Below are 25,552 nucleotides of genomic sequence, written 5' to 3'. Positions count from 1 at the left end.
CAGTATGTAAGCAAAGTGATGTGAAATGTTCCCAGCCTAGAGATCTCAGGAAATATTTCTTCTTGGTAAGTGTGTAATACTGTAAAACTCTTAATATCTACAGTTGTCATAAAAAGTGAAGAAAAAAATTTGTTTGCAAGGAAAATATGTGGCAAGCAACGGCTAACAAACTGTTTGAGTTTACACTCATAGTTGCAGTGATTCCACTACAAGGCTAAACTTTCTCAGATGGCTTGCAAGCAGGGCAAATACTGGAATGTTCCAACACTTGGTGTAAATAAATTGAGATATGATAAAATGAGTCACTGGGTTACGACAGTATTTTTCTTTGCAACAGAGAGACATTAAAATAGTAAGTTTATGAGCTCTTGAAAGAAGGAAAATGTAGAAATCACCATCACATTTAACTTTTTTAAAAATTATTTTTTGTCAGTATTCATAAAAAAATCATTCTGGGTGAATACATACTTATATTCGAAACATAATACTGACTAAGTCAACAAGGTATTTCACAGCAGCATGTACAAGTGTTAAGTGTATCTGGTAAAAGTAGAAATTAGGAGTTCAGATTCAAAATGAATGAAAATGAAACTATTATGTCATCATAAAAGACTGTTACTATGTTGTTGACCATACTTCAGTTGGTTAAGTTGCTATTATTACATTCAGAAATTCTCTATGCAGTTTACAGAGCAATGACTTAAGTTGTAAAACATTGTTTTTAAAAATTTCTATATCAACCTTCTGACAAAACAATAGAAAGCACTACAAGTTACTAAGAAAATAGATTCGATCAAACACACATCGCAAAAGTTTCTCTTCAGTGACTTATTTTAATTGTACAACAACGATTTTACAAATTTGTAAGTTAACTAGTTAAAAGAATAAATGCAGATGCAGAGTGAGGAAAAGTGAAAAGACTGTGCCAGGTCAATAAAAATAAGGATGAATAGAACTGAGAATGAGTACTGTTTATCGGTAGTACCAAGGACTGATATTCAGTGCACAATTTTAACATGTGATTCAAATTATTAACTTTTCAGTATAGTGCATGTGTACAGTTGTAAATATGTTTTGTTACCAAGCACAAGATTGTCTAAAACATATAATTTCAATTAGAGTCTTGAAGGTAGGTGATGGGGTACTGGCGGAAATAAGGCCATGAGGATGGCTTCGTAATAAAGGTAAAGGCCCTGGGTTCGAGCAACATTCTGGCACACAGTTTTGATCTGCCAGGAAGTTTCAAATGCTTGCAATGTTTCTTTACACATGGGTCTAAGTACTTGACTTGTGCATTAGTTATCAGTGTCAACTTGAAATAATAAGTGGCTAAACACAGGCATTTAAGTAACAAAAAAATCATTCAGCTAAAACTCATATTCATTTCCTCTTGAGAGAATTTGTAAGAAACATTTTGTATTTATGCCTCACTACAAATAAGAATGTAATTCATAACCTAATCAGTAACGAGTGTTCTTGAAATGATAGTATTACATTTTGGAATTATTTGTGACTTATGTTTGGGTCGTATTTGTTCCTCATTCTTTTGTATTTCTGCTGCTCAAGGGAGAATAATATAAGTTTTAAAAGATCAGAATCCCATTTTTAATTAAATCCAAATACATGAAATGTCACTGTCTCCACAAGAAACACACACACATACACACAGTTTGGGTTATAAGTATACTGGTAGCAATTGACTAACACAATTGGGAAAACAATAAAATATGTACCCTATCCTGTTTAGGCCTACATAAACAAATCCAGCAGGTATTAATAGATTTCTTTGACCTCTTGCATTAAACTTAATGGAAATGGACACATACTCCATTAAAAATTACCCCACTCGCCTTGTATGTGTTACGAGCTGCTAATTCACTCATATTTACAGGTGGATATCTTCGCAACTGGATAATACCTAGAGTGTCGTGACTGATAGCCATATAATCTTTGTCAATACTACAAAAGAAAGATGAACTCAACAGTAATTAAAGTGTGTGTGTAAATATCAACTTAACAATGAAACCAAACTGGATAAGACAGTTAATACTTCAAAACTGGGGTATCTGCGAATAGAAACTAGCAGTGTGAAATATGAAAACTGAGCATACAATAACAAAACTGTTAATGGTGCCACTTCTATCAACATTTCACACTAATAAGTCAAAATTTTGATATCATGTTCACTGAAAGCTTCCATACAAAAATAAGATGTTCACCTACACGTGTAAAAATTACAAGTGACGCATCAATGTTACATAAAGATGTGCTTTCCAATGGGTGACACACTACCAAATATATTATAATGGGACCTTACAACAGTCTTTCATCATAGGGTTTTATAAAATTAATGCTGATTGTCTTTTTAAGAAAAAAACTGTGTATTGGCTTTGTTACATTGCTATGGGGCAAATATATATATATATAAAAAAAGTCTTTGGTACATTATCCATGTCCAAGTCACAATTTACACTTTTCTCATAATATCTGATGTAATACTGAAGGGGGCTGACTTGCACATTTTAGAGCTTAAAGAAAAAATTCACGATGGCACAAACTGTCTTCAAACTTGGTTGCAAACAAATCTATATAACTTAAAAATGCAGATAAGGGCACATAAACAACTGTGGCCTAACAAATAATGTTGTATATAAGAAATTGTATTACAGGAAGAATATAGAATTAAATATAATATTTAATGGATTATGTTGAAGTAGTTGGATAAACTCACTTAAGAAAAATAAAGCAAAATATTATGTTAAAACTAACTTATTTTATCATCACACATCAGACTATTGGCCAGTACTGCTCTGACAGCATTCCAAGTTATAGCAAAAGGAGCAGTGGAGCCTCTGACACTGCAGCAGGTTTTAGAAAAGAAAAAGTACTAAACTACAACAGAGACCCTTCATCTAGCCGAGATCTTAATTTTTAAACACCATAGTAAAATGGGCTTACTTACATTTACACTTGTGTACAAAAGCAGCCTGTGACAGAAAAGAGACAAATAAAGAGAATCATCATCGTTTAAATCTTAACTTACAGAACTTAGTTATAAGCCTTTAAGATGAACATTAAAATGATCTACATATCAATTCTGATAGATTTGCTCTTTGCTGTACTTAATTCTTCATTCACCAAATGTTTTACAGTTCCTCTGCCAAGATGGTCTAATAGTATCTCACAAAAATGTGTGTGTTTGCTACTTGTGGTGAAATACACATGTGAAAAAATTGCACAAAAGGAAAATTCATCTGTGGAAAAAATGGTTCTGAGGCAGTCCTTCATGGAGTGAAACATTACATACTGCCAATAGACACACACAAAAGGACATACACCATCCTCGCTTTCTTCTGAAAGATAGCGTATTGTGTATTTTTATATGTGGCTCTCTGCAGTACTGAATATTTCACATTCTGAATGTGAATACTAGCCAGTAGTTCTGTCATGTAATTGTTTTTACAACTGTACAAAATTTTGATATCAGAGTGATTTATCATCCACCAGACAGCAGCAACCTTTTTTTTTTTTTTTTTTTTTGAGGAAGTACAGAGCATATTAATGCTATCATAATTACATAACTTTCAATATGAACACTGGTTCTTACTAACTTCAGGGAAAGGAAATAAAAGCACACTGCATCAAGCAGTCTCTCATTGGTGAAGATTGCTTAGTGTGTTGAAGAATCACACCCTCCACAATCAAGAGAAATGCATGTCCCCAACACAATGTTTTCTCTGGCAGTGGTATTTTTCCTTGAATCAAGGTATTCATAGTAAACTCCTGACACAATGGCATTTGAAAATACCAGTTGTAGCACAACCTTGGCGGTGGAGTAACCCATTTATTGGGCATTCATGACACAGCCTCGACCAAATGCATTGACACCATGTGTATTGCCTACCTGAATACTTGACTGATATACTAATGGACAGCATAACGTTTAACATTACTCTAATCGTGAGACATGCTGCATAATTCTATCCTCCACAGCAGTAGCACATCTCTCACACCACATAGCAGCAGCATCTAATCCAATGGCTCACAGTGTATGCCCAAATAAAATATCAAATTCACAATACTCTATTAAATCAAGTAGTTCATAAGAAATCAAACCTTGCTACTACTGATCCCATTGGGGTCTTGAGTACAGTGTCATTTCTAGAGAGCCAAAAATGTATCTCCAAAAATCAGAGTGGATTTAGGTAGAATGACTCATGTCAAGCAGAGTAGTTTGCTTTCATGCATGATATAATGCAAATTGTGGATGTGGGCAATCAGGCAAATGCTGACTGAATTCTTTGGTGTCTAAAATGGTTGAATACCACAACCCTGCCAATGACAAAGACATGAAAATATGGAGTGCCTTCTCGAATATGCACTTACTTCAAATAATTTGGATTTGGAATCTAATATGTTGGTGTGTATGTCAAATACTTAGAAGAGCAAAGGCAACACAAAATACTACAGTGCAGTGATTGATGTCAATGATTCAGTCATTCACACTTTTCACTCCCCCCCACAATACAACTTACATCTTATCTTAAAGCCAAGAATGGTTTTGGAGAAATTATTTGAGGAAATGAAAGCATTCTTATTTTCTGTATTGAAGACAAGAGTGTCAAAGAGTTTAACAATGATTCTTCTACAAAACTACCTTCAATAGATAACACAAGTGAAACGTTAATGCTGTAAAGTTGTACCTGCTTATACAGGGTGAATATTAACAAAACCAAAAAAACTGCAGGGGTTGATTCCTGACTGGAAATGGAGGAAAAAAAAGTCATATGAACTTGTGTCTGGAAATAAACTGTTGCCATAGAAGATGGCTCTCACGAATGACATTTCCTCTGACAACATGATGTGGGTTCTTTGTGAGCTGCAGGCTGTGCAACTGATGCAGCACACTGTAAGCAGCAGAATGGGCTGGTATTCATGTTGGGAACAAGCTGAGATGGTGTTGTTTTTGTGTGCCCGAGCAGATGAAAATGGTCAAGAGACAGCATGGTTATACCAAAAGAAGTACTCTTACAGGCTCCGACCACATCACGCAATATTTCAAGCCATTTTTGGGTATTTATGTGGTTATGGGTCCTTTCAGAAAGATGGATGTGAAGAGAAGTGGCAGACTGTGCATACACCAGATTTCGAGGACCAGGTTCTACAGGATGAACCTTAACACAATACGCAGGCAAGTGGCCCGCCAACATGGCATAAACTAAAATACGATTATGTGTGTCCTAATGAGAAGAGGCCTAGAAATGTTGTGTGATGTGGTTGGTGTCTATGAGTATACTTGTTTTGCTGCCTCATGACTGTTTCCATCTGCTTGGCCATCCACAAACACAATCTTGGCTTGTTTCCGACTTAATACCGGACCATTCTGCTGCTTACAGTGTGCTGCATAGATCACACGCCTGCAACACACAAGGAAAACACAGCACATGGTTAGAGGAACTATCACTTATCACTGCCATCTGATGTGGCAAAGATATATTTCCAGACACATGTATATTAGACCTTTTTTCCTTCCTGTCCAGTCAGGAAATCTTTCTTGCAGTTTGTCCGTCTTATTAATGTTGACCCTGTATTTTCCTACCAACTGCTCTAACATCTCACAGATGCAATTACAGTAGGCAGCAACAAGTTAAGGGGAATAGATATGACAAGATGCAAAACAGGACACCACACACCCACATCATCATTTGGCATTACTGCAACAAGTACATTACAAAAAACACAAATTTCTTATTCTCAAGGACATAAAAATGAACTGTGTAAAATACTACATTGAGTAACAAGCTAATTTAGCCAAAGACAGATGTGTTTTAAGAGCAATTTGTATTAACATAGTACTTCACATTTACATTAACATTACAGGTTCAATAAATAAATAAATAATAAGTTGACAGCTACACTAATTAATACACATTTTCAACTGACATTTTTAATAAAGGTTTGAAAGCGATAAATGATAATATTTATGTGTCACAATGGCAAATAGAGCAGTTAAAATGTGTGTTATACAATGATGACTTGTTAGGAAGATTTACTAGGTTGTAGACCTACATGGTGCAAAATATTAACAGTTGTATGGAATCAAAGATGGCACTTCGGCTTTTGAAAACTACCTCTAGCCCACCCCCACCCCCACCCCCATCAACAACAACAATCAGAAACTAAATTACAATCAACAATGCCAACTAAAAACTGGTGCAGAGATTTTGGCAGATATTTTCAGGAATGGCTGCTACCCAGTACCTCATCATGTTTGCACAAACCAGTTTTGTTTTACAACTGTCACAAATTAGTCTGGTATTTTGCAGATCACACAAGAAAAAATTCCACAGCAGCAAGGTTTAATAAAGAAACTGTCAATACCATCGCTAAAGCAAGTACCAAATGCAATGGCAAGAGGTACTCTTATATTAGCTGCTCTGATTTGGTTCAGTGAGAGGGGAAAAAACGTAGTAGCAGTAAATTAAGTCTCAATGGGAACGCTGGTTGCAAGTACTCTTTCTTTAATAATTTCTGCCCGAGTAGATATGGCACACGTTTTTCTTTATACAGGGCTGTAATTGTCTCAACTGGCAATTGGTCTGAAATCTAAACTGTGTCTTACTTTTTTATGCACACAAGAGTTATAAAAAGTGAAGACTAAATCGTACACCACATGCACTCACTTTTACTGAACTTTGCCTCCATCCAGATAGCTTATGTATCCAGTGCCATTTGTTTTTAAGTTGATGTTATAGCAAAAGACAAGCAATGACAAACCACCATCACTAGCATTTGCTGGAATTAGCTGTGTGAGGCTTTTTATTGCCCACTCACTAATCGTGGTATTTTGGGAGGCTAACACAAATAACCATACAATCATAGATCAGTCTATTGATTTCTGATTTGATTCATTTAATTTGAGTGGAAGGTTACAGGATTAATTGTGCTTTATTTCTGTAAGATGTCAGATCATTAGAACAATACTGTGAGAGTCACCCAGAATGTACAGAACATTTGCTCACAGACCTTGTACAGCTATATCATTGCAGTTGTGAACCTGTTATACTAGTACCAGAGGTGCCTCAAGTACTATCTTCTCCTGTGGATCCTGTCTCCTCTGCAGAAAGTATAGGATCTGTCATTACACACTCACTTGACTGGGAGTGGTGTGTCAATGGTAGACTTAGATATCCTGTACCGAGTGGATGGGGGATTAGGGAAGATTCAGCATGTTGTACCGATCTACCTAACCAACAAGTTTGAGATGCTGTCTTTGACAAACTGACCCAATGGTACTCACTTCACCTGTTGTGGGGGAACCTGTTCTGCCCGGTCTCACAAGGAAGCAAATGCAAAAGGGTAGGGGTCTATTAATTGTCGGCAGTTCAAATGTATGGCGAATGATAGTACCCTTAGCGAAATAGAAGCAAGAGACAGGAAAGTGTGCACTCTGTGTGTATGCCTGGGAGGTGTCCCGGCACCCATTGAGGGAACAGGGTGCAACCAACTGCAGACTGTGGCGCAAGCTCGAACAAATGACACCTGTCGTCTGGGGTCCAGGGTCATTCTTTGTTCATTCCAGCAACTGGCAGAGAAGATGGAGGAGGTCAGCTTTGAGTGTGGAGTTTCAATGAAGCTCACAATTTGCAGAATTGTCCCCAGAACTGATCATGGCCCTATGGTTCTGAGTTGAGTGGAAGGACTGAACCAGAGACATTGAAAGTTCTCTGACAAGATAGGCGGCGACTTCCTGGACTTGCACAATAGGGTTGAGAACTGCACGGTCCCACTAAATAGGTCAGTTGCACAGAGGATGATGGAAATATATTGGATCTAATGGCAACAAATAGACCTGACCTTTTTGAGGATGTACACTTTGAAACTGGTATCAGTAACCATGACGCAGTTGAGACAACAATGATTACCAAAGTACAATGGACAACTAAAACAAGCAGAAGGAGATATATATTCAGTAAACTAGATAAAAAAAATCAGTGTGGAGGAACCTTGGCTTGAGTTTAAAAGAAGTGTCGAATATGCACTGGACAGAACAGTTCATAATGATAGGGAACCTCCATGGTATATATTCACAGTAAAGAAGCTTCTAAAGAAACAGAGATTACTGCATAATACACGTAAAACAAAGTGTATGGTTATAGACAGAGAGATGCTAAATGAAACACGTTTGGCTGCCAAGAGACAGGAAAGTGTGCACTCTGTGTGTATGCCTGGGAGCTATCCCGGCACCCATTGAGGGAACAGAGTGCAACCAACTACAGACTGTGGCGCAAGCGATGCCTTCCATAACTACAGTAGCAGGGTATTGTCAAATGACATTTCACAAAATCCAGTGAAATTATTGTTGTATGTAGTGGCTGTTTGTGACACCAAAGACAGTGTCCTGGCCCTAGCGAATGAGCCAGGAACTGAAAATGAGGGTAATGAAGCAAAAGCTGAAATGCTTAAATCTATTTTAAAATGTTTCTTTAACAAAGGAAAACATAGGAGAATTGCCCCAATTTAACCCTTGCATGACTGAAAAGAGGAATGAAATAATTATTAGCACCAGTGGCATTGAGAAACAGCTGAAATCGTTAAAAAATTTAAAAAAAGCTGCAGGCCCTGATGGAATCCCTGTCAGATCCTACACTCAATTTGTGGCTCAGCTAGCCCGGCTTCTTGCTATATTCTATCATAGATCCTAGAACAATAAATTGTGCCCAGTTCTTGGAAAAAGCACGGGTCACAGCCATCTACAAGAGGAGTATTAAAAGTGATGCATAAAACTACTGTCCAATATCCATGACATTGATATGTTGAAGAATCTTAGAACATATTCTGAGCTCAAACATAATGAGGTATCTTGAACAGAATGACCTCCTCAATGCCAACCAACACGGAGTCCGAAAACATTGATCATGTGAAATCCAACTCGCACTTTTCTCATATGACATACCGAAAGCACTGGATCAAGGCCACCAGGCAGATGCAGTGTTCCTTGATTTCCTAAAAAACATCTGACTCAGTACTGCACCTACACTTATTCTCAAAAGTACAGTCGTATGGGATATCAAGTGAAATTTGTGACTGGATTGAGGACTTTTTGGCAGGGAGGACACAGCATGTTATCTTGGATGGAGAGTGAGCATCAGATGAAGAAGTAACTTTGGGTGTGCCCCAGAGAAATGTGTTGGGACCCTTGCTGTTCATGTTGTATATTAATGACCTTGCAGACAGTATTAATAGTAAAATTAGGCTTTTTGCAGATGATACAGTTACCTATAATGAAGTACTATCTGAGGGAAGCTGCATAAATATTCAGTCAGATCTTGATAAGATTTCAACATGGTTCAGAGATTGCCTACTTGCTCCATATGCTCATAAATGTGAAATTCTGTATGTCTCAAAATGAAAAAAACACAGTATCCTATTACTATAATATCAATGAGTGAGTGTTGTAATCTGCCAACTCATACAAATACCTGGGTGTAACACTTTGTAGGTACATGAAATGGAATGACCACAAAGGTTCAAGTCGTGGGTAGAGCAGGTGGTAGACTTCAGTTTAATGGTAGAATACTGGGTAAGTGAAATCAGTCTACAAAATAGATTGCTTGCAAATCACTTGTGCAACCAGTTCTAGAATATTGATCAGGTATTTGAGACCCGTATCACACAGGGCTAACAGGGGATATTGAAAGTATGCAGAGGAGGGCAGCAGCACGATTGGTCACAGGTTTGCTTAATCTATGGGGATGTGTCACTGAGATACTAAAGGAACTGAAATGGCAGACTCTTGAAGACATACATAAACTATCCCAAGAATGGCTATTAACAAAGATTCAAGAACCGGCTTTAAATGATTACTCTAGGGAAATACTACAACCACCTACAACTGCTAACATAGGGATTGTGAGGATGTTGTTGTTGTGATCTTCAGTCCTGAGACTGGTTTGATGCAGCTCTCCATGCTACTCTATCCTGTGCAAGGTTCTTCATCTCCCAGTACCTACTGCAAGCCCACATCCTTCTGAATCTGCTTAGTGTATTCATCTCTTGGTCTCCCTCTACGATTTTTACCCTCCACGCTGCCCTCCAATACTAAATTGGTAATCGCTCAATGACTCAGAACATGTCCTACCAACTGATCCCTTCTTCTAGTCAAGATGTGCCACAAGCTCCTCCTCTCCCCAATTCTATTCAATACCTCCTCATTATTTATGTGGTCTACCCATCTAATCTTCAGCATTCTTCTGTAGCACCACATTTCGAAAGCTTCTATTCTCTTCTTGTCCAAACTATTTATCGTCCATGTTTCACTTCCATACATGGCTACACTCCATACAAATACTTTCAGAAACGACTTCCTGACATTCAAATCTATACTTGATGTTAACAAATTTCTCTTCTTCAGAAACGCTGTCCTTGCCATTGCCAGGCTACATTTTATATCCTCTCTACTTCACCCATCATCAGTTATTTTGCTCCCCAAATAGCAAAACTCCTTTACTACTGTAAGTGTCTCATTTCCTAATCTAATTTTCTCAGCATCACCCGACTTAGTTCGACTACATTCCATTATCCTCGTTTAGCTTTTGTTGATATTCATCTTATACCCTCCTTTCAAGACACTGTCCATTCCGTTCAACTGCTCTTCCAAATCCTTTGCTGTCTCTGACGGAATTACAATGTCATTGGCGAACATCAAAGTTTTTATTTCTTCTCCATGTATTTTAATACTTACTCCGAACTTTTCTTTTGTTTCCCTTATTGCTTGCTCAATATACAGATCGAATAACATCGGGTATAAGATACAACCCTGTCTCACTCCCTTCCCAACCACTGCTTCCCTTTCATGTCCCTCGACTCTTATAACTGCCATCTGCTTTATGTACAAATTGTAAATAGCCTTTTGCTCCCTGTACTTTGCCCCTGCCAACTTCAGAATTTGAAAGAGATTATTCCAATCAATATTGTCAAAAGCTTTCTCTAAGTCTACAAATACTAGAAACGTAGGTTTGCCTTTCCTTAATCTTTCTTCTAAAATAAGTCGTAGGGTCAGTATTGCCTCACGTGTTCCAACATTTCTACAGAATCCAAACTGATCTTCCCCGAGGTTGGCTTCTATCAGTTTTTTCATTCGCCTGTAAAGAATTCGCGTTAGCATTTTGCAGCTGTGACTTATTAAGCTGATAGTTCGGTAATTTTCACATCTGTCAACACCTGCTTTCTTTGGGATTGGAATTATTATTTTTTTCTTGAAGTCTGACGGTATTTCGCCTCTCTCATAAAGCTTGCTCACCAAATGGTAGAGTTTTGTCAGGACTGGCTCTCCCAAGGCTGTCAGTAGTTCTAGTGGAATGCTGTCTACTTCAGAGGCCTTGTTTTGACTCAGGTCTTTCAGTGCTCTGTCAGACTCTTCACGCAGTATTGTATCTCCCATTTCATCTTCATCTACATTCTCTTCAATTTCCATAATATTGCCCTCAAGTACATCGCCCTAGTATAGACCCTCTATACACTCCTTCCACCTTTCTGCTTTCCATTCTTTGCTTAGAACTGGGTTTCCATCTGATATTAATGCAAGTGGTTCTCTTTCTCCAAAGGTCTCTTTAATTTTCCTAGGATAATTACTGCACACACAGAGGAATTCAAACAATCATTCTTCCCACACTCCATAGGTGAGTGGAACAGGAAGAAAATCTAATAAGAGGTACAATGGAATGTACCCTCTGCCATGCAGCTCATGGTGGTTTGCAGAGTATAGACGTAGATTCACTGAGATGATGCAGAGACTCACCTAGCATAGCTTGTACAATGCTCCTAGTGCTCAAATGGTGAGCAGCAATTACTCTGCTGAATGTAAAAAGCTGCCAATGGTTATTAGATTTTCACACTTGAGAAATAATTGTCATTGAGGCATTCAGTACAGACAATGCAAGAAATGGCACTTCTGTGTCCAATGCACGAAGTGGAGAGAACAATCATTTTCAAAGGTAAGTAAAATGTTTACTATTAAATACTTAAACAAAGAATGTAAGAATGAATATTTAGACTCATCAAATCAACACACAGCCCCATGAAACAAGATGGTATCACGTAATTTGTTTCTGAAGTACAATGGTGCCTAACTGTTCTTGGCAAATATAGGGAGACGAATGTCCATGGCAAATAACGTGTATGAAATTATTTAATTATTGTTAATAGCTACCTACAGAAGTCTGAAGTATGCCACATACTGCATATGTTAATTTACTGTTTGTATTAGAGTTTTATTTTCCCATCTCTGAACAGTAGCTCTCTTCAAATTGACAATGTTTTTGCTTCAAGCACGTAAGACGGATGGCATGTGACTATCACACTGGCTACAGAGCCAAGACACAGTAGCTCTGTGTGGGATCTTAACAAGAAAGCAAGTTTGTACACTCAGCTATGTGATTTCAGCTCTCAGTTATGTGACTGACACTGTACAGGGTGTCCCAGAAATGTTGCGACAAACTTTGAGGGTTTGTAAAGGTTGTCTCGAGGAACAAATCGAGGCTCAACCTGTTTCTGGAAACATCATCCAATAACGCTACTGAGTATTGACATTATAGGTGCCGGTACCTGCTACTAGTCCAGCCTTTGGCAAGAAATGTGAATTTGTATGCTGACAGATTGGAGGCAGAACATCCCACAATGTTACAGGGTGTCCCAGAAATGTTGCGACAAACTTTGAGGGTTTGTAGAGGTTGTCTCGAGGAACAAATCGAGGCTCAACCTGTTTCTGGAAACATCATCCAATAACGCTACTGAGTATTGACATTATAGGTGCCGGTACCTGCTACTAGTCCAGCCTTTGGCAAGAAATGTGACTTTGTATGCTGACAGATTGGAGGCAGAACATCCCACAATGTTGTTTGTTATTCAGTGATTATTACTGATTGCCATGATCGCCAGTGCAGAAGATGGAGCTAGCTGCCGCATAGACAAGCCTCATCTCCTATGAATGCGATGCTCTGTTGCCTTGGTGGATGACGGTTTCTGACACAGGTTTCCATCTGCAGTTTCCTCCTTTACTCCAAAAAATATTGCAGATTTTAGAGGGTTTCGGAAGAAAAATAAACTGTAGATGGAAACCCATGTCAAAAACCATCATTCAAGGTAACTGATCATCTCACTCACAGGAGACAAGGCTTTTTTTCTACGTAGCTGCTAGCTCAATTTTCTCTATTGGTGATTGTGACAATCAGCTGCAATCATTGAATAACAAACAACATTGTGAAACATTCTACCTACAGTCTGTCAGGATACGAAATACTATTTGCTGCAAAAGGGGTGGCCTAGTGGCATGAGCTGGCATCTATAACTTTGATGCTCGGTAGCATCATTGGACGATGTTTATAGACATGGGTTCCTCTACTTAATTTACTTCTCAAGACATCCTATACAGCCCCTCAAGCATTGTTGCAATGATTTTAGGATACCTTGTATGGCAATTTGGTATGTTTATTCATTTCAGTGTTTACATTTGGAACCATCATAAAAATGTTTGTGAATGCATTTGTGGCTGAATTACACTTCATTAGCATTCTTCCAATGATCTAATCAGGTCTCTGCCTTTCTCTGAGCTAGTATTATCCACCTTAAATCACTATAGAGGCTAGACAACTGCAGTTTAATCCAGAAATTTAGAGATAAGCTGTTGTTATGGTGTTTAGATTGGATTATGAATATTTTTATCTTTTGCAGTTTACACATACCTACCGATAGTACTGGCCCCTGCAACCATAAGATATGCTAATATTTAACAAAACTTACTGTTACAATATGAAAGATGTGGTAGTGAGTAGACAAATAATATTGAATATATCATATCGCTTTAATTTAAATCACCTAATACCAAGTATCTTTTCACAACTGTAGCAATACAAACCTAAATGACACAAGCAGGTTAGAACAGGATGCATGAAACCTACACCACTTGGGAAGCTATACAAACTGGCCAGATTCTTAGACCCGAATTCCAAACAATTGTATATGATCTCACACAAATATTTCAACAGACTTTCGATGAGTGCCATGCTCTACATCATAAATTTAGACAACACTGTCTATGGATAGCACAGACCTGATGCTATATTTATATTAAAATTATCTGTCGAGATTGCAATAATATTTGTTTATTTACCAGTTTCGGCTCCCGTTAAAATTATCTTCAGAATTTTTGACCGCCTTATGCCAGGTACTGGCAGCTCCTTGGTTTTCTCATGATACCATGATCATGCATGGTGTACAATCGTGGTATCACAAGAAAACCACAGAGCCGCCAGCACTAGCCATAGAGAGCCAAAAATTCTGAAGATGAGTTTAACATAAGCCAAAACTAGTAAATAAACAAATATTATTGCGATCTTGACCATTCATTTTAAAAATAAATGCTCCACATGGAAATGAAAGACTTTTTTCACACGAGAGATTCTTTAGCAATGAGCTAAGTAAGCCCCCAAAAGCCAATGCTGCCTCACAAGAGGCAAATCATCATGCTGGAAGATTTAGAGAACATTGAATCACAACAGAACGGTGTAGCACCAGTCAAAACATATGTCATTAAATGAGGCTTCAAAGTTGCAGCAGACAACAAACATGACTGAGGTGAAGTCCAGGATATGGAAAATTTACAATGTTCCAACTGCCCCATGAGATGTTCCCCTAATGACATACGGCTCAACAAGAAACACTGGACGTAGCTCAATATTGAGCTGCAAAACTTTAAAACAGATTTTCTGGAGATGAAAAGCACATTGAGCAGGGGTCAACGGAAGCATTTGGGACTGGTTATTGGCTTTTGAACTTAGACGTAGCAATGTCAAACATGGACAGTGTATTTGAAAGTCGGCCTTTGAGAAGAGAGCATTATGAAATAGGTGGGCTGCTTGATATGGCATTCTCTTGCAGCGAAGTGGATGAGTTTGTTGTGTGTGATGGATTCAACCATGAAGTTCAACATGCATACATTGACAGAAGAATTGTACGATATTTCAAGCCTTATAGACTTTCTTCGGGGTCTGGTACAGGCCCGTTGGTGGGTCATATAAAATCCCATAAGCGTGGAAAGCCTATCAATATGATTTCATCCCATTTTTATGGGGAACTGTTGAGTGAAATCTGATTCAACAGGAATCTTGGTTCATAAAATCTAGCAAGGTGATCTACAATATCATACACTTTATTTATTATGTTTGGTGTCAATCATCTGTATGTATTTATGCCCATGAGTAATTATTTATTTATTGTTCGCAGAAACAAGAGTGGGGAGCTGTATATTTTAAAGTTTCTTCAGCAAAAATAATCAAGTCTTTAAAATATAATGTAATTGGTTAGACAAAAAATCTACTCACCAAGCAGCAGCAGGAGAAAATGTACAGAAACATAAAGTAAATGTGCAAGCTTTTTGAGTCAGTGGCTCTGTCCTCTGGTAGAAGGGTTGTTGGGGAAGGAAAAGGCCTGGCAAAGTTTAGGAAATGGGGAGAGTTCAGGAAAGTCCCATGTCAGGAGAGACTTACAGGACAAGTGCAGTCCCCAAGAATCAGTCTGTCCTCCTCATTCTGTCTGGTAAGTCTCCCATGACCCAGTGTTCCACATGACATTTCCAAACTCTCCCCATTTCATAAACCATGTCTGTTATTTTCCTTCGTCCCCCTTCAACCCTTCTGCCAGAAGAAAGGGGCTACTGGCTCTGAAAGCTTGCTTATTTACTTAACTTTCATATACTTCTTTCTGTTTGCAAGGGCTTTTTTCTCATGAAGTATTTCATATGGGTATGCAGACGGTATTGACAGAGGACAGGGGGTGTGGTAGAAATTATTTAGTTATATTCATTTCTTGGTTCGTATGATAAAAAAGAGTGTATTACAGTGTTTTGTTTATCAATAGACCATAGCAGTTATTTTTGTACAATTTTGTTTTTTGAGTAGTAAGCATGTTGTTAATATGCATTTATCCTGATTTTGGGTTTGATTGTGAATGTACTAATGTGTGTTTAGTTGATATTAGGGATTTCTTTTACATTCATATCACTGATGTGTTATTTGGTTTACTTGTGAATATTATATTTTGGGGGATGGTGGGTACTGTGGAGCATGTTAGGCACACATAACAACAGAGATCTTGAGTTGTAACTGTCTTGTTATTTTTTATATTATAATTGTTTCATGTTCAATTAATAGGCCTACTGTGAAGTCATTTGAGCTGCATAGATACTAAATCTGATAAAGAAGTGAAACTTTCGAATCCTTTTTAAATGTCACTTGCCATGGCACAAGCCTTTTAGATTATCATCATTATCATAGTTTTCACATTTCATATGAAACATCTCCTACCACAATAAACAAACAAACTGATGACATTGTATAAAATGAATCTCTACACCTAGGCTCAACTGCCTCCATAGAGAAAGTCACTAACACAAGCATACACAGTAGCACTCAACTTTGAGGTACGCTGGTCCAATTCCCCATGGCGGAAAATTCTCACTGCCAGTATTTGTCCAGCAAAATGGGGAAAAGTAGTGGCATGTTCCAGATTAAATTCCAAACCTCTCCAGAGGGTATGTGACACTGCTGATGATGATAGGCCTGTAGGATGGGGATGATAAGCTCAGTGACTGCCTTGGTGCTGTTCAAGAGACACTGGCTACCTGTTGGGACTAGGTTTCATCCATAACAAATCCAAGATTTTGCTGCACATGCAATCATCACAGCCATTCACATGACACTTGATACTTCATAACAGATCAGGAGGAGGACAATAGCAAAATCACATCCATTATGACCTTGATGGGGTGGCAATGCAGACTTCCTGCATCTGCTCCAAAACACACACATCCTGAGTATGGGTTCATTTTGACTCTGCTTAGAGATCGAGAATCATCCTTTGCTCTGGGTTTTACATAATACACTACCCCTAAAGTTTTCCAAGCACAGATGCATTAAGACCTTCACTAACACGGCAAAAGAACGAAGTATTGCCAATGAATACTTCTTAATGCATAGGGCAAGTATCTCAGATTATATCGTATGTAACTGTGCAACAGTGTGATACATGCCTCTGCCGATAAAAATGCCATCGAAGATATATGACATAATACAGGATACTTCAGTAGTTACCGAAATTAAACTGATGAAAGTGTTTGCTAATTCTAGGAAAAAGATAATCCAATGATTCAAAATTATTGAACGGGCGTTTACCACGAACTTCTAAAATGATTGGCACATTTCGAGTTTCGTATGGTTAGTGCCAACTGACTTCAATGTAGTTTGAGGAGCTAGAAGCCATCTATCAGTTAACCACGATTTCGGATAATAAACAAGTAAGATAAAACACAATGCACTTTACCTTCGACGTTTTACTATTGATAGTAGCAAATCGAATCCTAAATATGAGGTGTAAACAAAAGCAATAACAGCACGCTTTAATGAGCGAACTACAGTGTGTGTCAGTAAGCTACAAATGTTTACTTCCATAGTCCCTCGTAATACGTAAACAAAGGCAAGCATACTTAGTATTAGCTACATTTTACACGCACAGTAACATCAATAAGAAACACTTTGTATTGCATCCACAATAAACCAATCCACTAAATGTAGCAACTTCATTTAGATACACACAAAATTTCACAAAACAGGAAGCGTAGATAGTCAGCTGCAAGCAAATCCGGATTGGCAGTCATTGATTTGTATAAAATTCGATGTCTAGTTGTACTGTGCAGCTCATGAACTGTTATATTTCGCGTAAGGATTTACTGAAAGTTACACTTTTGACTGAAAATTGAAGCTTATACTGATGCTGTGCTCGTTACAACAGTCAATAAACACATAATTACGATTAAGTCAGCGTATTTTCTATTAGTATTCAAGCTCAGCATAACATTACCTTTTCTTTTGAAATCATGTCTCACCGCAGACTACCCGACACCAAATGATCAATAACAGCGCGTATCTGTCAAAACATTAAAACATCTACAATCAACACATTAAACCGCGCAAACACCTACTCGTCAAAGATACTCCATTCTACGGAATCCATTTTGACTATCGATATATTGATAGTCGATGTTCCAAAATCATTTCAAACGATTAATATGTACGTTTCCATATACACCGAAAGCTTGCACATGCATACGTGTAGAAACTCTCATGTGAACCAATTTGTCTGTGGAAACCTTCTGTTGGCATATTGAGGTGAAAGTCAGAAACGTCAAACAACTTTTTAACTGAGTTTCCACACGCAATGAAAAGTTAATACATACATCCACCAACCATCGCCTTTGGAGTCCAGTAAACGTAAACAAATGCGCATGCACAGCCGGAATTTCCTGTGTTTTGTTTGTTAATTCAACATGGCATAAGTCGTATGTCGTTAATTGTAGCAGTGCAATTAACTGAAGGGTGTACAGAAATGTCAACGGAAAGAAAACAATCCCAAAAATGTTACGTACAAGAAGGCATTTATCATGGAAACATTTGGGGAATCAAACACACCAATGAAACCGTTACCAGTGGAAGTGTTGTTCGAATATTATTTTCAATTCAGGAAAACTAACTTTGAATTCATTCTGAGCTGTAGTTCATCATCAACGTGATACTTAGAAACACGCATGCGAGATGCCACGACTGAGGTGATAATATTACTTACACACTGCTGAGCATGTCTTTAAATAGCACAAATAATGTCTTGGTTATAATATTGCTGCCAACAACAAAAGGATGAACAAAATCTGGATAATTACAGCACTTTACAGCAGATTTTTATAAAGAGTCGTGCTCTCCATGATTGTGTTATTTGTCTAATTATTATTGGGAGCAACGTGCTGCCAAAAAGATGAATTTCCTCTGTTAGGCCACATTAACTTTATGGATTGCACAAGACAGCAACAGAAGTCAAGGCGTTGGATTCTGTGTATCGTCAGCATATGAAATGAAATAAGAATTAATGTCGTCGACTGAGCTATTTTTAGTCAATGGTAGAGGTGAATTTAACGTACCACTGTTTCCTGCCAACTATTCTGATAGCCCAGAGACGTCAGTGGTACGAAACAGCCAAGAACTATGTTAAGGGAAACTGTGCCAACAACAGGCGGTGCATAAAAACTACACCCCAAACTCAGGTTGGTGTGTTGTTTTGATCTTTGCCTGTCTGGAAGGTTCAGCATTCACATTTCACTTTTATTGATAAAGCAGAAATATATTTTAACAATTACAAATACTGATAGCTGATAACATTGATTGTTTTGATTATTATTGACCCAATTCCAATAGGCTGTTACTAGTTAGTTACAAGTGCCATGGATCACAGCGATGTGAACGAGTCATCGTACATTCACATTGCAAATTAATTTGTACATACAGTTACATTCTAAACCTTTAAAAAAATTTTTTCCTCATAGGCTAGTCCTCAAAGAGAAAGTTTCTCGGTTTGTTATCAAATTTTACCTTTCCATCTGTCTGACATTTTATATCACTATGTAAGGGATCAAAAAATTTTGTAGCGGCATTGTGCACCCTTTCTTGTGCCAAAGACAACCTTAATATGGAGTAATGAGTGTCACTTTTATGTCTGGTATTGTAATTATGAACTTCATTGTTCTTTTTGAACTGCAGTGGTTTATTTACAACAGGCTGCCTGAGGAATAAATACACTGTGAAACAGCAGCCAGAATGCCGAATCTCGTAAACATATGTCTACAAGGTTACTGTGGGTGAGCACCACATATTATTCTTAAAGCACATTTGCACAATGAAGTCTTTCTGTCTTACAGACGAGTTACCCCTGAACATTATTCTATACGATATTACTGAATGAAAATACGCAAAATATGTTAGCTTACTAATGTGTGTCTCATCAGTGCCTCTTCTGCTGAGAGCTTCTGTATAGTTTGGAAGGTAGGAGACGAGATACTGGCAGAAGTAAAGCTGTGAGTACCGGGCGTGAGTCGTGCTTCGGTACCTCAGATGGTAGAGCACTTGCCAGCGAAAGGCAAAGGTCCCGAGTTAGAGTCTCGGTCGGGCACACAGTTTTAATCTGCCAGGAAGTTTCAAGACTGGGCTTATTACATGAGACCAATTTTTCAGTACTCTATTGGAAGCACCATCAAAACCAGGTTGGCTTTTATTTTTGAGAGAATGTATAATTTTCTTAATTTCAGAAGGAGAAGCTGGTGATACATTCTTCTTTTATTCCGTTGGCACTACATCCTGGGGTGGGACTTGGCCTTCTCAATAATTTTCTGCCATCACTTTCTAGACTTCGCTGTGGACGTCTAGTTACGGTAACCGACTTGGGCAGCGTCCTGTCCAACCTCATCGCTCCATCTCAACCGAGGTCATCCTCTTGCCCTTCTTCCTCTAGGTTCACTGCAGCAGGCTTTCCTTGCAGGATCTATCTAATCATGTTGCATTATATATCCAGCCCATCTCAGTCTATACAGCTTTATGAACTTTACCACATCATCCTCCATATAGTAGTCATAAAGTTCTTGATTCCTTCGCCTTCTCCTGGTCCCATTTTCATATACAGGTTCAAAAATCCTCCTCAATATACTACTTTCATGTGATATCAGTTTCTTTTTACCCTGCATTATAATTGTTCATGTTTCTGAGCCATAAGTAAGTACTGGGTATATCAGTGTTTTGTAAAGTTATCACTTAGTCCCTTGTGATAGAAGCTTGGATTTAAAATGTCGCAACATTCCAAAGTACATTTGTTAGAAGCACTTCTGTGGTCCATAATTTCAGTAAAGGTGGTGCCATCTGCTTTTATCTTTGAGTCCAGACAGGTGAAATATTTCACTCTCTCAAATGTCATTCCATCAAGGGTTGTTGTGGCCTGTGAAGGTTGGATAGTGCCGTTATACATATACTTCATCTTTCCTTCATTAGTTTCCAGGCCCATCTTCTCTGTGCTCTGTAGAGCTGAACTTGTGCCTTGTAGATCTCTATGTGTTCTGCTCATTAAATCCAAGTTATCTGCATGTCCCAGCAATTGTACAGACCTATATTAAATAGTACCTCTTGTCTGAATACCCGATTTCTGTACCACTTTTTCAAGTGCCAGGTTGAAAAGTAGGCAGAAAAGCCCATCTCCTTGTCTTAGCCCAGTTCAAGTGGGAAATTGAGGTGATAGCCTGAACTGCGCTCGAATAGTACACTGGGGGTACTTCGGGGTGACCTATTAAACGCACGTTTTCCAGGCACTCAAAATTCCCGCATTGCCTCATAAAGTTTGGCCCAGTGTATTGTGTCATATGGAGACAGGATGGTGCACATCAACATTAAATCCATTGGACTTTTCTACTATTTGTCGGATAGTAAATATCTGGTTTACAGTTGGCCTGAACCCGCATTGATAGCTTCCAATAATGCCTTCAGCTATAGGTGTAAGTCTACTAAACAGGATATTTGATAGTACTTTATACATAATATTTTAGAGTGTTATGCCTCTGTAATTGCTGTATTCAAATAGATCTCCTTTCTTATGCACCAGACACACTATCCCTACATTCCATTTTTGTGGCTACTCTTCCTTTTCCCCGATGAGGCATACAGTCTTGTAGATACTAAGCTTTAGCTTAACTCCTCCAGCTTTCAAATGTTCAGATGTTATATTGTCAGTCCCTGGTGCTTTATGGTTCTTCAGTCGGGCAATTGTTTTGTTCGTTCCCCTTGTGAATGGTGAGGTACTATGGCATCATCTTCTGACGAGGCTGGGATATCTTCAATAGAGGACTCTGAAGCATCCAACAGTTCACTGAAATGCTCTACCCAGCACTCCATTACCTCTTGATCATTGGCTAGTAGTGTCCCATTTTTACTTTCACATAGGTTGATACACGGCTTAAATACTCTTCTTTCACTATTAATTTTCTGATAAAATTTTCTAACATCATTTGTTTTTCCCATTGTCTCCAGTTCTTCAATCTGTTTTCTTTCCCATTCCCTTCTCTTTCTCCGATGTAGTTTCTTCTCTTCTTTGCTTTTATCTTGATAATGTATTACTGCTAGATGAGTATATGATTTCTCAAGCATTTTCCTGTATGCCACATTTTTCTCCTGACTTATTCTCTTACATTCACATCAAACAAGGAATTTCTTGGTTGTCTTCCTTCTTTACGTAGCACTTGTTCTGCTGCCTTAATGACTGCATCCCTGCAAGCAATCCATTCCTGATCCAGATTATCACTTACGCTAGGGGTGTATAATGCAAGATTCTCAGCAACCTTCTCAGAGTGCATTTTGGAGATGTCTTCATTTCTTAGCTTCGATACCATACACTTATGTTGAGGTATTCCTTTGAATTTTTTTGCACTGGATATGCGAACTGTTATTTTCACAATTACATGGTAGTGGTCTGAATCTACTTTAATTCCTATGTACATCTAGTAAGTTTGAGGAATGCCTGCCATGAATAATTACCTGATCAATTTGGTTGAAAGTACACTTATCAGGGCTGCACAATGTTGCTTAATGAATCCTTTTGTGTGGGAATATGGTTCTACCTACAGCCATGTTATGACTCTGTGGCCATTGTCATTTGTGTATTCAAGGAGGCTGTGCTTTTCTATTGCTGGGAGGTAATGGTCTTCTGTACCAATCTGTGCATTGAGGTCTCCAGTAATTATTTTAATGTCATAACAGGGAATCTGTCATAAGTTCTCTCGAGATTCTCGCAGAAAGTGTCTTTATCCTGGTCATCTGATACTTCTGTGGATGCATGTACATTGATCAATGAGTGGTTTGAGAATCGGGTTTTCCATCTCATATGTGAGATTCTAGATGTTGTTCCAGTGAATCCACTCACTAGATGCTTAAATTTTGTCTTACCATGAACCATATACCAAATTCATGGTGGCTCTCTGAACCACGGTAGAAAATTATACAGGTTCCCATATCAAGCACTCCATGTCCAGTCCATTGCATTTCGTTTTATTGAGTTTATCTAGCAGTAACCTCTAGCGATTGTACGTTCCAGGTTCCAACAAACACATCATTTTTTCATTTTCATTTGCCTTTGACAGTGCCATGTCACCATCTATAAATCCGTCTGGCTTCTTTACTTTGAGGTTTCTGAACAAGAATTTTTTTTTTTTTTTTTTTTTTTTTTTTTTTTTTTTTTTTTTTTTTTTTTTTTTTTTTTACAGGGAGGGGTTGTTAGCCGCTTACCCGACTCCCAACTTGGGGGAGCAGGATTTGTATGAAGTTTACTCCTGTAGGGAAGCTGGCTTCACTACGCCTATATACAGCCCTCCCTGCTCTTTGTTGTGAGACACACTTTGTGTGGCTCCTTTGTCAAGACCACTCCAGCTTGGTGATCTTGCCAGTGGCTACGCTACTGCCGATGCAGCTCTTGACTTCATCAGAGCATGCAAACCCTCCCGCCTGACACTGAAGGTGCCTCTGATAAGGCGGCGTCCCCTGGGAGGGGGTGATACATTCATATGACTGAATTTTATGAAAGTTACGTTTTCAACATATTACTGCAATTTTGTGTCCCTATGCTTTTTATCATATTTTAGAAATGATTATAAAATGCATTTGCCCCATGTGACTCATCATTTATTGTCCTCCCAGTTTGTTCAGTAGTGACTTTATCTTGTTTTGTGGCTGGTTGTCCTGTCTCTTGTTTCATTACATTGCATATATCCTCAAGTCTGTCATTGGAAGTACTAATTTCTGACATTATGTGCAAGTTATTTGATATTTTAATAACCTTCCTTAATAATTTTGAGTAGTTTTTATAATGTGCAGCTACTGCAGGATCTGTACTTGTTCTTGCCAAAAGATACATGTCCCTTTTTCTCAGGTTACCTTCCATTAGGAAGGTGAGTGCACTCAGCAACTGTTATGTGATTTATAAATTATAGAACATAGCAATCAGTCGTCCTTTCTTTTTTGCAGGTTTTATTACACAAATCCAGATTTCGGCTAGTGCGTAGCCCCTATAAATGGATTATTTTTTAATCTCGATGCATGTTAGTTCCCGGTTCTTCGAGCATCAGTCACAGTTCTTCTCCTTTCACAATATGCTTCGATCCCTCGAGTGTTCCATAGCTTTTTACATTGCTGTTTAGTGCCCTTTTGATTACCTTATTTGGAAAGTAAGTTGCAGCATGCCCAGAACGAAAAATAACAACTGCAATGGTATCAGCATATTATCAGACAACATAAGTAGGTCAGCCTGATGCTTGACTTTCTTGTCAGTCATTTTATGTTCACTGTGTATATGCCTACATAGCTGATATGTGTATTGGTCAACTTAAAACCATTCCCCACACTTGAGCATTCACGAACTTATCGGTGTGTTTCTTGAATTATATTAGTTTGCTGCATTTGTTGTTATTTTTAGGATTAAACCATCCTTTTATTTCATATCATTCGCAAGCTACATAGTTTTAGCCATGTAGTGATTCTCGAGTTCATGCAGTACATATCAGTAGTACATAGTTAAAATACAAGTCGTGACACAGCCATTCATTGTTTAGTTGAAAGGATAAAAAGAGAAATTAGATGGTGTAACCTGTTGAATGCACATACTTACAGTACTTGTCCACATCACACAATGTTATGAGCTTTTAGAAAGCTCATTATGTACTTGCTGCACTAAATAAGCCAAGTGTGTATTTCAGCAAAATGCTTGTATTCCAAAGATCCAGAAACTATTAAATCAATCGGGAATCAGAGTACAACAGATTAGTGGAAGGTGATCTGATAGTCACCAATTCAGCAATGTTCCCAGGCTTCACGTCGTGTCAGCCTGACAGCACTGTTTATTCTAATTGCTAACTTCCATAGGTACTGGTAGACAGGGCATGATTAATTTGAAGTGTTATTAGTTTAATTTAATGACATTTATTGAAAACTGCTGAAGTGTTGTTTAGACCTGCTTATGATTTGCCAACAGTCACATTGTTCTGTGTCACAACAAGGACAGTTCTATAGCTTCTGTATAGCTTGCTCAGTCTACTAAATATCTATGGTCGAAGGTTTGCATTTGTCAGCTCCTCTTATTCAGATAGCCTCTTCCACACCATTGACACGGCCATCTGGTTATGAGAGGATAACCCATATCTATGTTTTGTAAAACATCAATATTCTTGGTCACTACATATCAAAAAGCTAACAAAACAAATTGCAGCAGCTCATCATACCTTGTTAAGTCATCCACCCTCCACCATCTGAGATTGTTGATGAAATTTTTTTTTAGACTGACTTGTTTTTCCCTATTAGCATAAGGAACCATAATAAATTTTAAGATTTTATGTCTTTCTGTTTCCATTTCAGGGCTCTTCAAAGTTTTCAAGTTTTGTTATTTTTAACAGTGTGACCAAGTGACACTTGATAACGTTTTGAAAATAAATTATCATTAAAAATAGAACACTCCTGCAGATCTGGGGGTTAGAATATGCCCGAGGAATTCCTGCCTGTTGTAAGAGGTGACTAATTGGAGTCTCACATGTTTTGGCCTTTATTTGATAGTCCTCTGTAGGGTTTGACCTCCATTTTTCAAAATTTTCCCT

At 38.1% G+C, this 25,552-nt stretch overlaps 1 protein-coding gene across 3 annotated transcripts in view; it reads right to left on the bottom strand.

Moving 5' to 3' along the window:
• LOC126278209 (histone acetyltransferase KAT7) overlaps nt 1–18,045 on the bottom strand; it is a 504,982-nt gene extending 486,937 nt beyond the window's left edge. The window contains exons 1-2 of one of the 3 annotated variants that reach the window (XM_049978144.1): nt 17,914–18,009; nt 4,704–5,417 (exon numbers count right to left, since the gene is read on the bottom strand). In XM_049978144.1, the coding sequence (XP_049834101.1) occupies nt 4,704–4,820 (117 nt within the window). In that variant the 5' untranslated portion in view covers nt 4,821–5,417; nt 17,914–18,009. Of the gene's footprint in view, nt 1–4,703; nt 5,418–17,913 lie in introns of all 3 variants that reach the window. The other 2 variants (XM_049978141.1, XM_049978143.1) reach the window with 2 other exon arrangements.
• Nucleotides 18,046–25,552: the final 7,507 nt, after the last annotated feature.

The sequence above is a fragment of the Schistocerca gregaria genome, chromosome 6 (genome assembly GCF_023897955.1).
Source record: "Schistocerca gregaria isolate iqSchGreg1 chromosome 6, iqSchGreg1.2, whole genome shotgun sequence".
NCBI classification, from domain to species: Eukaryota; Metazoa; Arthropoda; class Insecta; order Orthoptera; family Acrididae; genus Schistocerca; species Schistocerca gregaria.
The sequence above is the reverse complement of the archived record's forward strand: the minus strand, read 5'-3'. Positions and strand labels throughout refer to the sequence as shown.